The sequence below is a fragment of the Bactrocera tryoni genome, chromosome 5 (assembly GCF_016617805.1).
Source record: "Bactrocera tryoni isolate S06 chromosome 5, CSIRO_BtryS06_freeze2, whole genome shotgun sequence".
Classification (NCBI taxonomy): Eukaryota; Metazoa; Arthropoda; class Insecta; order Diptera; family Tephritidae; genus Bactrocera; species Bactrocera tryoni.
This window is the reverse complement of record NC_052503.1, coordinates 25,836,390-25,852,186: the sequence shown is the minus strand read 5'-3', so window position 1 is coordinate 25,852,186 and position 15,797 is coordinate 25,836,390. Positions and strand designations below refer to the sequence as shown.

At 38.2% G+C, this 15,797-nt stretch overlaps 1 protein-coding gene across 7 annotated transcripts in view; it reads left to right on the top strand.

Annotated features, from left to right (window-relative positions):
* Positions 1–15,797, top strand: part of LOC120778786 (titin) — a 107,084-nt gene that overhangs the window by 57,889 nt on the left and 33,398 nt on the right. For 4 of the 7 annotated variants that reach the window (XM_040110777.1, XM_040110776.1, XM_040110774.1 and 1 more), the window contains exon 20: positions 9,555–15,746. In XM_040110777.1, coding sequence (XP_039966711.1) covers positions 9,555–15,746 — 6,192 coding nt within the window. Of the gene's footprint in view, positions 1–2,819; positions 2,925–3,045; positions 4,062–5,530; positions 5,592–5,813; positions 6,052–9,554; positions 15,747–15,797 lie in introns of those variants that run through there. The other 3 variants (XM_040110778.1, XM_040110779.1, XM_040110781.1) reach the window with 3 other exon arrangements.

Sequence of the window (15,797 nt, the reverse complement as noted above, 5' to 3'; positions counted from 1 at the left end):
TATTGACTAACAACTTTTAAAAGTTAAATACATGAAAATCCTACTAAAAAAATTTTAAATTAAAATTAAAAAAAAATTTAAAAAAATTAAAAGTAAAAAATAGTTTAAGATTAAAAAAAAATTAATTAAATAAAATTAAAATAAAAAAGGTTTAACAGTACAAATGGTAAAAATTAAAAATATCAAAATTACAAAACAGAATTAGAAATTTAATTGCCTTACTAAAAAACTATTAATTATTAATTGAAAATTAAAAAAAAAATAAAAAGCGAAAATTTAAAAAGTAGTAGTAAAAAATAGTTTAAGATTAAAAAAAAATTAATTAAATAAAATTAAAATAAAAAAGGTTTAACAGTACAAATGGTAAAAATTAAAATTATCAAAATTACAAAAAAAAATTTTAGAAAATTAAATTGCCTTACTAATAAACTACTAATTATTAATTGAAAATTAAAAAAAAAAAATAAAAAGCGAAGATTTGAAAAAATAGTAGTTTTTGAAAATTTTTCTTTTTTAACCGTATTTATCCCATTCCAAACATTTGTTGAACTCCACTTATCACTTAGCGCTCTCTAATACACTACATACAGTCACTAGCTTTTACGGTGTTTCAGTTATACATATTGTTCCGTTATTGTCACTATGTTTTCAGCATCTATTTTGCTTCACTTCACATAATTACATACAAATACAATATATTCTCATACACAAAGATGAACCCCATTCTATATTTTTTGAAAACAGACAAGCATTTTCACAAATATTTATAAAAATTTAGTCATAAAGAAACTTACAGAACACTGAAGACTTGCCACACGTCACATGTAAGTACCCTCGAACATAAGGATATTTAAAAACTAAAAACCAACAACTTTTTATAACGTTTTTTTTTTAAAGGAGACAAATAATACAATAACACAGCACGCATAATTTTGAAAACCTTTTGCTGATTTACGCCTTTACAATTAGTCAAACAAATTATATAAACAAATACATAATACTAGGCAGGCTTACTAAAACTTAGATCTTAAAGAGAACATACCTAAATCTTATTTCATCAGTAGAGAAAATGAAACTTTTAATATAGTCCCAAATCAATAATTCTTTCCAAATAAAGGCAAACTTCAATACCTTTCCAGCAGTTTTACTGCTAAAGCCGTAGTTTGGTCTTTTAGTATGAACAGTGAAAGTAATCTAATATTACAAAATTCTCAGATCTTACATCAACTTGAAACTTTGTGTAAAACAACTGTATTGGTTCGGTCCTTACGTTCAAGATTGTATTGCTTTATTCAAGAAGAACGTTTTCGAATAATATGTAACTCAATGAAGGCGCTAAAAATTAATCCCATATTACAAAATTGTCAGATTTTGCACAAACTTGAAACTTTGTCTAATATAACTGTTTTGATTTGGTCCTTACGTTAAACATTGCTTTGTTTTATTCAAGAAATATATCTTCGAATAATATGTAACTCAATGAAGGCCTTAAAAATTCATTTTCTTATGCAGATAGAATAACGGAATTCTAAGAGAAATAAAGACAAATTTTAATACCATTCCAGCCATTTGATTGCTAAAACGGTTTCAGAACAAACACTGTAAAAGTACTTCAATACTACATTTGTTCAAAAAATACGTTTCCGCGTAAAATGTAACTCAATGAAGACCGCCAAAATTCATTTTTCTATGCCGATAAAGTACTGATTTGATAACAAACGTAATTCCAAGAGAGCTATGTTATTTATGACAAGGAATACCTGGCAATAATCCAAAATCCTATAGTTCCCGTACTTTATGAACAAACTTAAAGTCTTACTTCAATTAAGTAAAAAAATCCGATCCCAAAAAGTGAATATTATTTCGAGAATATTAATATACGATGAAGCTATTTTTCACATAGAATGTTAATCACATTTAATTGCATTTTGTCGAAAGCATTATCTATTTCTTGACGCAAAAACTCCTACTAGTAGTTCAAGAATGTGAATTACTTTTTAAAACAAAAAGTTTGTACGAGCTAATGAAACACCCTTAGTTTATTTTCTATCTTAATTATCTATAATTAAGCTACCAAATTCTAAGGTAACCTTCATTTCTGCATTTTATTTCTGGAAGAAAAAAATTCAATTTCCTTCTCTACCAGATTTTATTTCTAAAAGAATAAAAAAGATAAAACGAATATGTGCAGATATTATCTTCAATGTTTTAAAAATTAAATATGGTAACACTTCGTAGACATTGTACAGTTAGATAAGCAATAAATACCTTTTAAATTCAAAAATAGGACAAAATCTCCGGTCTTTAGATAGAACCTTAGATATCACGGATGAAATTCAAAACCTTCAGTTTGTTTCCTTAAAAAGTGAAAATTATTTTTAGTAGGAGTTACAACGAGGACGCCATAAACTCTAAAGATCTTGCCATACACCAAAATTTTATGTTGAGCATTTTCGATGTCGAACAAAATAGACTTTAACAAGACAATTCCAGAACCAGAACAGTCAAGATGAATAACTATATTCATGATATCGATATAAAAAGTTTTCTGTTGCAACAACCATGTTTCTAGTCTTGTATTAGATAATACTCTTAGATTCTTCTAAAAACCTCTTTCAAAAACATTACAAACAATTCAAGTAACTATAAAGCAACAACCATAAACCCAATCCTGGTGAATTTGAGTACCTAACTGAACTATTTTCCGCCTACTATATACCACTTCTCCTCGAATTCTTCGTTCTAGTTTTAAGTGAGCGCTGTACATTAGCTTAGCTTTAACTAAAAACTATGAAACTTGCAATTCTCTTTGCTTGTAGCCGCTAAATGCTCGCCATCGATAGTAAACGAATTGCGTGATTGCCGTGCAGCCACCGGCGAAATTGCCAAATTCGAAATACAATTTGCCGGAAACCCCAAACCAGGTACAGTATTGCCACATGCAATTAATGGGCATAGAAGATATGGAAATAACATAGAATGCCGGCAGCTAGTACGAGTATTAGTGGCACTAACAAATATATTTACCTTTTCTAATTGCATTAGATATACAATGGTATTTTAACAATGTACAGCTTAGAGAATCTAACAAATATCGCTTGCGCGTCGAAGAGACCATAGCCTCTTTAGAAATACTCAATGTCACGTACGAGGATATCGGCTTCTATACATGCAAATTGATCAACGAGATCGGCATGACCATGTCGCGTGGCAAATTCGATCTAGCCACAGCGGCAACAACAATCACCGAAACCGAAAGCGAACAGAAAGTGAAGAGTAAAAAGAAGACAGTTGTGAAGAAATCGACTGCCAAAAAGTCCAGTGAGCAACAGCAAAAATTGCATAAAACTGAAATAACAATTGTACCCACTGATGATAGTGACGTGGAGACTACCGTAAATGTGGTTAAGGTACAACGACCCGTTTCGGTATTGGTCGAAGAGAGTGGCGTTTCCGAAGTGATGGAAGTGAAAGATCGTAAAATCGCTGACGCGGAATTGTTGGCCACACAACAGGAGAGTAAAACTATAACAACAACCACAACAACAACAACAAAGACCACCAAAACAATTGAGATCACCGAAACCGTACAAACGATACGTCAAAAGATCTCACAGAAGATCATAACAGTTGAAGATCTGCTGGTGATACGGCAACACGAGGAGGTCAATGAATTGCTCGAAACTATCGATGCCAGCTCCTTTGGTTCGACCGGCGAGGCCGCGTTGCGTGATTTAGCCAGCATTGGACTGTTGTTGCGCTACGGTTGCACAACCTATGAAATTATCTATATGTATGAGCAGAATATTTTCATTTCCTTGCAAAAGGCTGAATCGCAAGCGGCGCTAGTGCAAGTGGTCGAACGCGAGGGTCACGAAGAGTTGATCACACAAATACTGGGTGAATCGACGACCGAGGATGAGACCGTGCTGGCCGCCACCGTAGGCTTCAAGGCATTCATTCGCATGATCGAGACGTGTGAAATAACAATTGAGACAGTGATTAGGCGCTTTGTAAGGGAAGACTTTATATCGCAAGACTGGACGATATCCGCGAAAGAGGTTTGCCACGCTTTGCATGAGTTTGTTTTTAATTTTGTTGCTTTTTGTTTTTATTAATATAGTTTATGGATTTAGATATTAGGAGAGTTAGTAACTTTCGCATAGAATCTTCGACTAACGAGATTTTTAGTTGGGTTTCATAGTGTTTTCCATAAAAATAAAAAAACTTTTTTTATTTGAAAAGATATATACATGAAAATTGGCACTTTATTCACATTATTTTCCAAGATAACGCCACAATCTCCCAACAAATTGTTCATATCGGAAGACTATAGCATATAGCTGTCATACAAACTGAACGATCAAACTCAGGTCCTTGTATGAAAACCTTTTTTATTTGTTAAGCTATCTTAACGAAATTTCTCATAGATAATTGCCTATGACAACGCCACAATCTCCGAAGAAATTTTTCAGATCGAACTACTATAGCGTATAGCTGTCATACAAACTGAACGATCAAACTCAGGTCCTTGTATGAAAACCTTTTTTGCTTGACAAGATATTTTCATGAAATTTGGTATGGATTATTCTCCAAAGCAAGACTACAATCTTCAAATAAATTGTTTAGATCGGGCCACTATAACATTTAGCTGCCATACAAACTGCCTGATCAAACTTAGTCCTTGTATGAAAAACTTTTTTACTTGACAAGATTTCATGAAATTTTGCATGGATAATTTTCCAGAGCAACGTTACAATCTCCGAACAAATTGTTCAGATCGAACCACTTTAGCTTATGACTGTCTTATGAACTGATCGCTCAAAGTCAAGTCCTTGTATGAAAAACTTTTTTACTCTACAAGATATCTCCATGAAATTTGGCATAGATTATTCGCCAGAGCACAGCTACAATCTCCGAAAAAATTGTTCAGATCAAGCCATTATAGCATATAGCTGTCATACAAACTGAACGATCAAACTATCCTTGTATGAAAAACTTTTCTACTTGACAATGTATCTTCATGAAATGTGGCACGAAATATTATCAAAGGTATTGATAGAATCTCAAAAAAAAATCGATCCAAATCAAGAAAACGAACTTTTTACAGCCTTCTATGATATGTAGCGGATGTACTTGTGAAGGCTAAAGCTAAGGTGTTGCCGAAATCAATGTTTTTCCTTAATATTTCGATTTGTATATGTTTTATAACTCATTATAAAATTATTGTTAGGTTAGGTATGAAAAGATAGCAATTTTAAGTACTCACCGAAAGTTTAAGGTATAGGATATGACATTCAAAAATAGCTTAGCCATATTAAACTCAGGTATGAGGAAATTCTGCAATGAAAAGAGAGAATTGAAGATTTTAGCGTGGAAAAGCAAAAATTAATTTATTTTTTTTAAATTATTACTTATGCTTGCTACTATTTACTTAATAATATAAAAATGCATTATCTGTATATATTTATGTATATAAATGTGTAAATCTTCTTTTTCCGCCTAACACTTCTAACACACGCACATTTAGAGGACAATTGAAACGTCGCAAATAATTGAGAGTCACGAGGCCATAACACATATAAAATACGGTAAGCGAGTGTTAAAAAAGCCAAAAAAAAATATTAAAAAGCAAAATAAATCGTTTTGCTTTAGAGTTAAGACTTGTAAACAGCTTTAATGGAAATGCAAATTTTCTTTGTTATTTTTTTTATTTTTAAATTTGCTTTCAAAAACCGCTTGCTTGCCGCTTGTCGCACCAATGCCAAATACCAAATGCAAACCGCCACCAATGCCAAATGCCAAATTAACAGAGGAAACATTCGTCGAGGAGCGCACAGTAGTCGTCGAAGAAGGTTTGAATATAGAAACTGTAGAAACTGTAGAAATTGAAGAATTGTAGAATGCCCAAAAGATGAATATTTAATAAAAAAATTTTAATTCAAAAATAAATAAATAAAACTGTAGTAACCAAAGCAGGCCACCAAAATCCAACAGTGTCTCCACCAAAAACCAAATATTGATTAAAATTTAATGTTTAAACAAATTTAATAAAATTGTAAAGATACAAAAATTAATAATAATCAAAACAACCCAAAATTATGCCAATTACATATATAATAATTTAGCATTAATACATACTTATATGAAAAAAACGTAATAATACTATTAATAGCAATTTGTTTTAACAATAAAAACAACAATAATATTAATCAACGCAATTCGAAAGTTATCTTTTCGCAGTGAATTCTGAAACAATTTCAAAAATTTACAAAATTTTCCCCACTGAAGTCACTACTTACCACCACCACCTCTACCACTACTACTGCCGCCCGTCAGCCGTACAACTACTGTGCTAATGCTAATACCAAATACCACTCTTGCTTTTCTCTATTACTACTAATTTTGCTACCAACTGTCCTACTACGAATCTGAGTACCAAAAAAAAATAAACACAAAAACAATAATAACAACTATGCCACATGTGTACAAGTGTAGTAACTACAAACTCGCTTTGGAAGGCTGCGTCTCAGGCAAATCGTAAGCGTAATGTGTGGACGCCCTACGCCATTTGCTCTACTCTTTTCCGCTCGCATTGCACGCCTGCGCCGCCGCGCTGTTATCATATAAGCTTCGCTGCCACTACTTAATTTTCAATTTCTATAGCATTTTTTCTAGCTTTTATTACTTTTCTCCTTTATATTTTATGCTTTCAAACTATTTTTAAATTTTTTACTAATTTTTTCTATTTAACTGCCAATATTAATTTTTCATATTTAGTACTTTTAAAGCCACTTTTATGCACTTGCTTTTAATCCTTAAGCTTTATTTTCTATGCTATGAACACAGTACAGCACAAACCTCGTACAACAACAACAAAGCAAACGTATGTAAGTAACAAGGTAAGCACTTGGTTACATATGAGTAGTAGATCTGTATTTAAATGTGTAAGCGAAATTGTTTGTCTGTAAAAAAGCCGAAAAAAACGAAAGGGAAAAAACAAAAAAAAAATATTTTACTTATACCCAAAAATACTATTTGTATTTGTACTGTATGTCATAGAGTACATTGTATATGTATGAGCCGAGATCTATGCAGAACTCACAGCTTTTATTGTATGTAACAACAAAGCAAATTTATAGGTTATGGTTAAAAATGAAGATTCCTTGCGGCAATGTTGGATTATTATCACAAAAATTAGTTTTTTTAAACTAAATAAAATACAAAATTACAATCAAAATCAGTGAAAAAATGGAAAATTCAGTTGACTACGACTATAAGGGTTACAAGGGTAAAAAAACAGCCTTTTTTCAACAAATTTTTTATCATTAAAAAATAAAATATTTAATTTTGAATTTAAGACTATTAACAAAAAATTTCTGAAATTTTTGGAAAAAAACATTTTAAACTCGGACCTTGCGGCGCCTTTTCCGGTGACCCCGCGTTGGCGGAATAACATGATCATCTAAAGTGAAAAAAAACTTAACTTAGAACTTGGACGAAGGAAAAAGAAAATGTCAGTGAAAATTTAACGACATTTTTTTTCAAATAGCTTTAATCGAAAAAAACCTTGGTCCAAGTTTTTAAGAATTGTAGCTGTGACCTGTGTAAAACTTAATAAGGATTGGTTGAGTGACTCTTCAGAAATCTCGCCAACCGACTTCAAAAACATAGTTTCTAGAAAAACTCGTTTAAAAACGGTGCACTTAGCCCAGCTATTGCCGAGCGTACAAATTCTCAAAGACTGAATCTCCGAAACTATTACACGGATCAAAGAATTGTTGTAGCTACCTTAAACTCAGTCGTGGGATCATCAGGTGTTCTACGCAAAGATCTTCAACGACAGTATAAATTTCCTTATTTAGTTAACTCCTCTCACTAAGCGGTAAATGTTTTTAATCTTCATAGGTTAAAAATATATTTCACCTTTTTACGGAGCGAAGACTTGGTCAACTAAATTTCCTTTAGGAACTAAAACAATTGAGATCTCCTCCCCAGTATCAAACCAAAATTTTACTTCGTAATAATTTACCATACTAACAAAGAGTGAGGGAGAGTGAGAGAGAGAAACAATTCTTACCGAGTGCGGTGTTCAGGCCACCGTAGCGTTCAAAATCTTGGCAGCCAACCGACGTAACGTCAGCTTTCTAGCTACCGTCACATGCTTACCCCTAGTAGTAGTAAGCCATTTTCTCTCGGTTCTGCCATCACCCTTTTCGGGGACAGTTTCATTGCTCTGTGTGATGGCGTGCCCTCCAAGAGACTATCCATCTCGACCTATCTCTAACTCGTTTCTTTTTTTTGTAATTTTGTATTGTCATTCCTGTTCATGTGATAAGACTCTCCACTCAGAGCCGCTATCCACCTCCCGAAAAGGTAGTCGCCTTATAAGGTCCTAAAGTTATCTCAATTACGAGGCCAAGGCGAGAGTTGACGCACGCTCTTTTGAGGCAGTGCGTGCAGAGCCGGTGCGGGACGGAAACCGCCTTGGTATTCACCCGTGAAAAATTTCAGTCTGGTGTCACCCATGCAAGCTCAGGTTACAGAATACCTCAAACACCGGAACAGGTTTCAAACCAATCCAACTAATAGTCAAAAACTAGGTCTGAATCGTGAGTGAAAAATTCCGACTAAAATCAAGGACTATTTACTATATCCAGATAAAAAAAATCTTCCAGTTAACTAACCTTAGCTCCCTGATTACTAAAATTTATATGAGGTTCACTGAAGAAAACATCAAACTATCGAAATATATCAAACTAGATCGAAATTTGTCTTTTGTCATTTCAAAACGCCTTAAAAAGATAATAAAATCTAAACTTTTTTAAGAGACGCATAAGCTTGCACAGAGGCCACCATTAGTTTCTTAAGTAGCAGTATGATATAAAAAGAGCCAGCCACTTTCGAAGCTTGATTTCAGTTTTTTAGATTCAGAATCCTTATAGTATTTTCAATTTCATTGCACACTCACTTCGGTATGTGATAATTGTTATGTTTTCACAAAGTGACCTCAAAAGTCTTAGTTGAAAACTTCAAGTACAATAAATGAGAGACCAATTAAACTCTATACAAAAACTGCCAAGATGCCATAAGCCTTTACCGAAATTTTTCAATACAAATCTTAAAGCTTTAGGAAAAGAGTTTTGCAAAAAAGATTAGAAAGATTTTAAAACAAAGCTAAGAGACCAGTGTTTTTTACGAAACCTTAAGAGCCGAAATCTGAATTGTCTAAAAACTTTATTTGTTTTACTAAAGTATCCGACAAATTAGCCGTTAAGGAGTCTGCATTCTTTTCCATAAAATAAATGTACATATTAATACTGTCATGACATAACCACACACCGAAGAAGACTTTGGAACACAACTCGTAACAAAATCTGCAAGTTTTCTAAAACCAAACTACTGACACCATAACCAATGCCACAGCGAATAGTGGGCCACCACTACTCACAAAGCAACTACATAGTACTTACTGACATATGTACATATGAACATAACCATCATTCTCTCATGAGCACGACAAGTTTTTTACTTACTTACATTCGCATTCGCAGAAACAACAGCACCTTTGATAGCCACACATGTGGATGAGAAAATCATACAACAACAACAAGTGCAACAACAACAACTACTAGTACAACAAGAACAACATGAACAAACAGTTATCATACAACAACAACAACTACAAGCGGAAGAAGAAATTCTTATTAAAAGCGAAAAAGTTAAAAAGAAGAAAAAGAAAGTATCACAACAACAACAAATAACTCAAGAAATTGTAGAAATGCAAGAAGAACAAAAAGAAACTCGTATTCATAAAGACTTACAATCACATCAGATGCTCGAAGATTTCTACACCACCGACACAGTTACGAGCATACAACCCGAAGACATACCATACGAAACCATACAGATTCAAACACTACCACAAGAGACTATCGAAACAACAGCGCTAACACAAGTTTTACAGGTGTCCACTGAACGGCCCGAGCCGAAAGTGGCGCATGCCGATATCGCACCCGTCAAGGCTGTGGCAATGCAAGAGGAATCGAGTATGCTCGAAGTGGAAGAAGGTCTAAAGCCGCAACGTCGGCGACCAAGTGAAAAATTACACGAAACCATAACGGAAGTCACGCGTCGTGCCGCCGCAGTAACTGAAGTGGAGACGAAGCAAAACGCAGTTGAGCTCGTAAGCGAAAGAAAACCGAAAGCGGCGCAAGCGCAACCGACTGTGGACGAAAATGAAACTGTATTGGTGGAGAAACCACTAGTAGAAGACGCAGTCGAAGATTTGCGAGGCGCCAAAGCGCCAGAAGAACATGCTATGCCTACTGTAGTGCCACATATTTCACAACAACAATTGGAGTTGACAACCGCCGATGCGGTGGGTGATTTGCCCGCGGACGTACTGCGCGAAAAACCGGCTGAAAAGGCCACAACAGATTATGTGCCACATAAGAGTGTCATAGTGGAGCAATTAGTAAGTAGCGAGACTACTGAAAAGGATGTTATTAAAGAGAAAGTTGCTGAGAAACAAATACCAATCGGTGTTGTGATGGCTGAGACAAGCGTTGAAGTGGTGGAAGTACAGCCGCATGATACGACGGCAACGTACGACACACCACATATAAAACAAGAAGATGCAGTGCCGACATTGGTCGAACATTTAACATATGTAGAGAAAGAAGAGAAAACTGTCGACAAGGAGGATGTATTTGAGAAAGCCAAATCACCGCTGAAGTCGACGGCGGACGTGGAGGTCACGACAGAAACTGTGCCATTGGAAGTAACACAAAGTGAAACGGCTGAAACGGTACTACAGCTCAAAGCACAGAAGTTGCCGGACACGAGCAAAGCGCTGGAAAATTTAATAGTGCAACGGAGCTTGATTGGTACACAACCAGATCTGCAAAGCCCATTGGAAGAAGTGCCTAAAACGGATATGATAACTCAAACGGCCATGGGTAACTTAACCGAAAATATACATATAGTCGGTGCGGAAGTAACCGCGCTCGAAGAGAAACCAACGGATTTAATACCTACCGTAGAACCCAAGTTGGCAGTGGCAGAAAGCGAACACACGCAGAGTCTAATTGTAGGACAGATAAGTGAAACATTAACGGAAGAGCGCACCGAGACGCTCGAACAAGTAACGCCAACACCAGGTAAGCTAACTAAAACTGCATTAACCGCAGCCAATGCGGTAGCGTTACGCAACGAAGACTTAATTTGTGATGCCACCGCGTTGATTGAGAGCACACAACCCAGCGAACAGCATACAAAACTCGACTACGAAGGCGCGGCTCCCGTAGCCAACATAGGCGCTGTAGAAACGCATGATAAGGAAAAGACACTGCCGACACAAAAACCCGAAACAGCTGAAGCGAAGTACGGTTACGTGGAGCAGACCTCATTGTCGATCAAAACGGATCAAATGCTGGAAGCGGCAGGCGATTGGCATTCTGTACTGCAACCAATTAGTCAAATCGCAAGTCACAAGCAAACGGAAATTAGGTTGACCGCACCGAACGTGCTCGAAGTACAGCCGCAAGCAAGCTCTGAGTTATTAGAAACAGACACACCGAAACAAGTCGCCGCCACAAAAACAATCGACACTATCTATGGTGGTTTAAGCGAAATGCAGGCTGTGCTAGAGACACATACCGAGCTCAACGAGCTGGAACAGCCGGCGGAGAAAACGGTACAACCGCTGCCTGGCAGAGAAATGCAACCATTAACCGTTTACGAAGTGCAAATTACGGAAACGGATCAAGCACTAAATTTACCGGAAAAACCAGTTATGCAAGCTCTACAGGAAACCGCACCTGAAACTTATACACCGCTCGAGCGCACCGAAGTTATGACTTTGGATACAACAAAAAAAGTCGAGGAGCAAATGAAACCACAAACAGCTCAAGCAGAATTTGGCTTACAAACGCAGCGTAGCACAAAAGTGCAACAACAAACAACATTGGATGCGGTAGATGTGCTTGTAACGGAGGAATTACCAGTCAAGCAAACAATCAGCAGTGATATTGAGTTGTCACAACCCTTGGAGATCATTACAACCGCCATACACGACAAGGAATCCAAGTTAACACCAGCCGACATGCCTGCCGCAAAGGAAGTGCAAACGATAACCACGGACACATTGCCTGTAGCTGATACCGAAAGTACGCAACCCATGGAAGCTTTTACGTCGCTCGACGAAACACAATTGGATAAAAAACATGCGCGCTACGGTTACACCGAAATCATATCGACAGTGCAGACAAGTGATGTAACGCTAGAGGGTATTCAAGAATACGCAAGAAAGCAAGTGGCCACAGATGCCGTCGCCAGTGTGGAGCTGGTGTCGCATAAGAACGCCTTCGAAGTGCGCACAACCAACTTCAATGAGAAAGAAGTAACACTCAGCGCTGACATGCCGCACACTAAAGGGCCAGCAGAGGTGAAAATAAATGAGTTGACGCAAAAGAGCGCCATAACACAAGCGCCTTACGTGCACGAGAGTGCCGGTGAGCTAAAGGGTGTGGAATCCTTGGAGACCACAGGCAAGCCGACGACTGATAGCAGCTATGAAATCTCGATACAACAAGAAAGTGTCTATGAGAAAGAGACCTCACTTGAACCTTATCAAAGAGGTAAAGAATTTGCGGCAACCGTGACGTTCAACACCGAAGATGCTAAGCAAATAGAGCAGAGTGTAATGTACGAGCGCGAGCAGACGTTCGATAAAGTACAACCGATTGCGATGAATGCGCAAGCGGCAGCACCAACGGAAAATTTAAAACTACCGTTAAACGAAAATGTTTATGACTTGGAGAGCGTGGGTGTCATCGACAAGCTGAAACTTACGACAAGCTCGGCCATCTCGCAATATCAAAACTTAAATGAAACTATTATTTCGGAAATCATTGCCTATGAGGACTCCCGACCCGATGCAATGTTACTGCAAAAGCATGTCGAACAGCCGCTTGAAGCTGCGCTAACACTCGCCGAGCATACCGCAATCGCTAGCGAAAATATTGTTATGGAGGATGCACAGCTCTACGAAGATAAGCCAACGTTTACTGAGAAGAACGCACGCGAGGCAACAAGCGAGCAACAAATGCATGCACCATTGCTGCAAGAAACGAGCTTACTTGATGCCGCGACAGAGTTGCCAACGCACACAGAGCTCGGAGATATGGCAAAACCGGGCACGGAGCAAACATTACTCACCACAAATGTTGTTAAAGAGGAAAACATATACGAGCAATATAAGCCTGTGCAGGATGAAGAGGCAAAGCCCACGGCACAAGCCAACATCGGACACGCCACACAACATTTGCCTACGATACAAGCTCCAGAGATTGCCGAGCGGGAAGGTAAACTGAAGTTGCCAAAAGAAGTCGCGCCACAGCAAGCGAATGAAGCGGACTTGAGCAAAACTTTAGGACTGCCAATAGTCAGCGAAACCAATGCAGCTGAAGCGCCAAAACTGCTAGAAACGGAGGTGCCAAGCTTAACAGAAGTAAAGTCGATGCTTACCGGCGCACAGCACGAAGTTCAGACTACGCAAGTGCAAACCTACGAGGAAACGGACGATTTATTAACACGTGACAACGCGCCAACCGCGCAAACGATGGTCAATTTAGAAAATATACCAAGACCAGCGCAGGTCGAGACCTTCACTGCCGTCTACGCCAAAGAAGGTGATTTAGAGCGTTTCAAGAGCGATGAGCAGCATGCCAAACCCTATGTGGAGGGTATGTACACAGAAACCATCACGAGTGATGTGACAGCGTTTGAAAAAACCGATGTTTTAGATAAGCCAGAGTTCGAAACTAAGGCGGCCAAGCCGACCATTGATGGGCAACAACAGTTACAGGTTGAGCAACTGGATGTTGTGTTAGACAAGGAGAACTCCTTTGAAATTAAGGTGAACACAGAAAGCGCCAAGCCGTATATAGAGGGCACGCAACACGAAACGCTCATTACGGAGATGGCAGCTGTAGAACAACTAAGCGATTTGCCAGCGGGTCTGGAAAAAACAGATAAAACAGCACGCCAACAGCTGGTAGAGGAGAGCATGCGCCAAGCACAAACAATCAGCACACAAATCTTATTAGAAAAAGAAACACCAACAAGCGAAACCGAGCCAACAAAGCACGTGGCAAAGCCACAAACTGCCGCAATGCAAAATGACAAAATCATCGCCGAGCTTACGCCCTACGAAGGCGTGCTGCCGTTTGAAACCGGCGATGGCGCGAAACCGCAACATGCCAGCGCCAGCTTAACAACAACATTGACGCACAGCCAAATCACAACACTGCAGGAAAGCCTCACCAAAGAACAGCGCCTGACAAGCGCACAGCCCGAGCAGCAAAGCGCCATTTTAGTCACCGCGCAGAATATAGCGCACACGACCGAGGAAACGATTGGTCTGAATCTGATAACCGACACATATGACTTGAAGCAACAGCCGGAGCGTATAGCGCACAGTACACACGCCGATCTGAATGAAAGTAAAACAGTCACAGAATCGCTATCGTATGAGCAAGCGACGACATTGCCCACAGAGGAGCGCGCAACACAATTGCCAATCGGCAGCACTGTGCCGACAGAACAAACCAAATCGGCGCAGAAAACCGAAGTAAATATTTACGAAAGTATACAAGAAGAAGTTGGCGACTTTAGGCCACACACCGTGGCGGGCATAGAAAGCAGCGTAGTTGTGCGCGAACTCAAAGCGCCCCTCATCGATGAGGTTACCGTGAAACCGGCACTCGAACACATGGTGGCAAGTGTGCCGCAACAGGAAACTGCAACAACCAACACCACAGCGTTCGACAATTTAAGCGTTAGTGCACAAGTAGCCTATGAAAGTGCTTCTGTGATCACAAATCAGCCGGCGGTAGATGAGCGCAAGGCACAAGTGCGTGTGACAGACACACTCGCACAGACAACCATCACCGACGTACCACTTGTTAACGAGAGTGCCGCTAAACTGCAGGATGTTAGACATACCGATGAGCATGCCGATGTTAGCATAACACCACAACATAGTACGTATTTGCATGAACAAACCGAAATACAGGATAATCTCAACACATTGGACACACACACAACACCAACAACGGCTGCGGCCGAAATGACCGTTATGCCACAGTATGCGCTAGCTGGTAGCGATGCGCAAACATACGAGCATACGATTCCACATACCACAGTTCTTACGACAACAACAACAATAACACCACAAATCACCACAACACCAACAACAGGACAAACGGCGCTGCAAACAACACAATTTATAGCGGAACACTCGGATATACACGAAGATACAAAAACAAAAACTGGTCAAGCTATCAGTACTTATCAGCCACACATCACATTCGATCAATCAATTGTGGTTGAATACGAAAAAGAAACACAACTTAAAACATTACAACAAAACGCACAACAATTACAAACAACAAGCGCACAACCAAATCATATTTTACCAATAGAAGGTGAAGAAATGTTAAATGAGTGTGTCTCCGATTTAATAGCAGAAGACAAAACGTCAAAAGCCTTAAAAACACCAATCACAACGAGCGGTGTTAGTGATTTTGTAGAGGGAATAACTGTTGAGGTAGTACCGGCATATCATACTGTCGATGACATACAACCAATTAGTGTAGCACACGAAAAACCTAAGTACATACATGAAACCATGAAAGACAAATTAGAAAAAGTAGAAACACTAAGTGTAAAAACCGATTTCGGTAAGTACAAAATATTCCATGTTAGGGAAATTTCTATATGGCGTATTACTT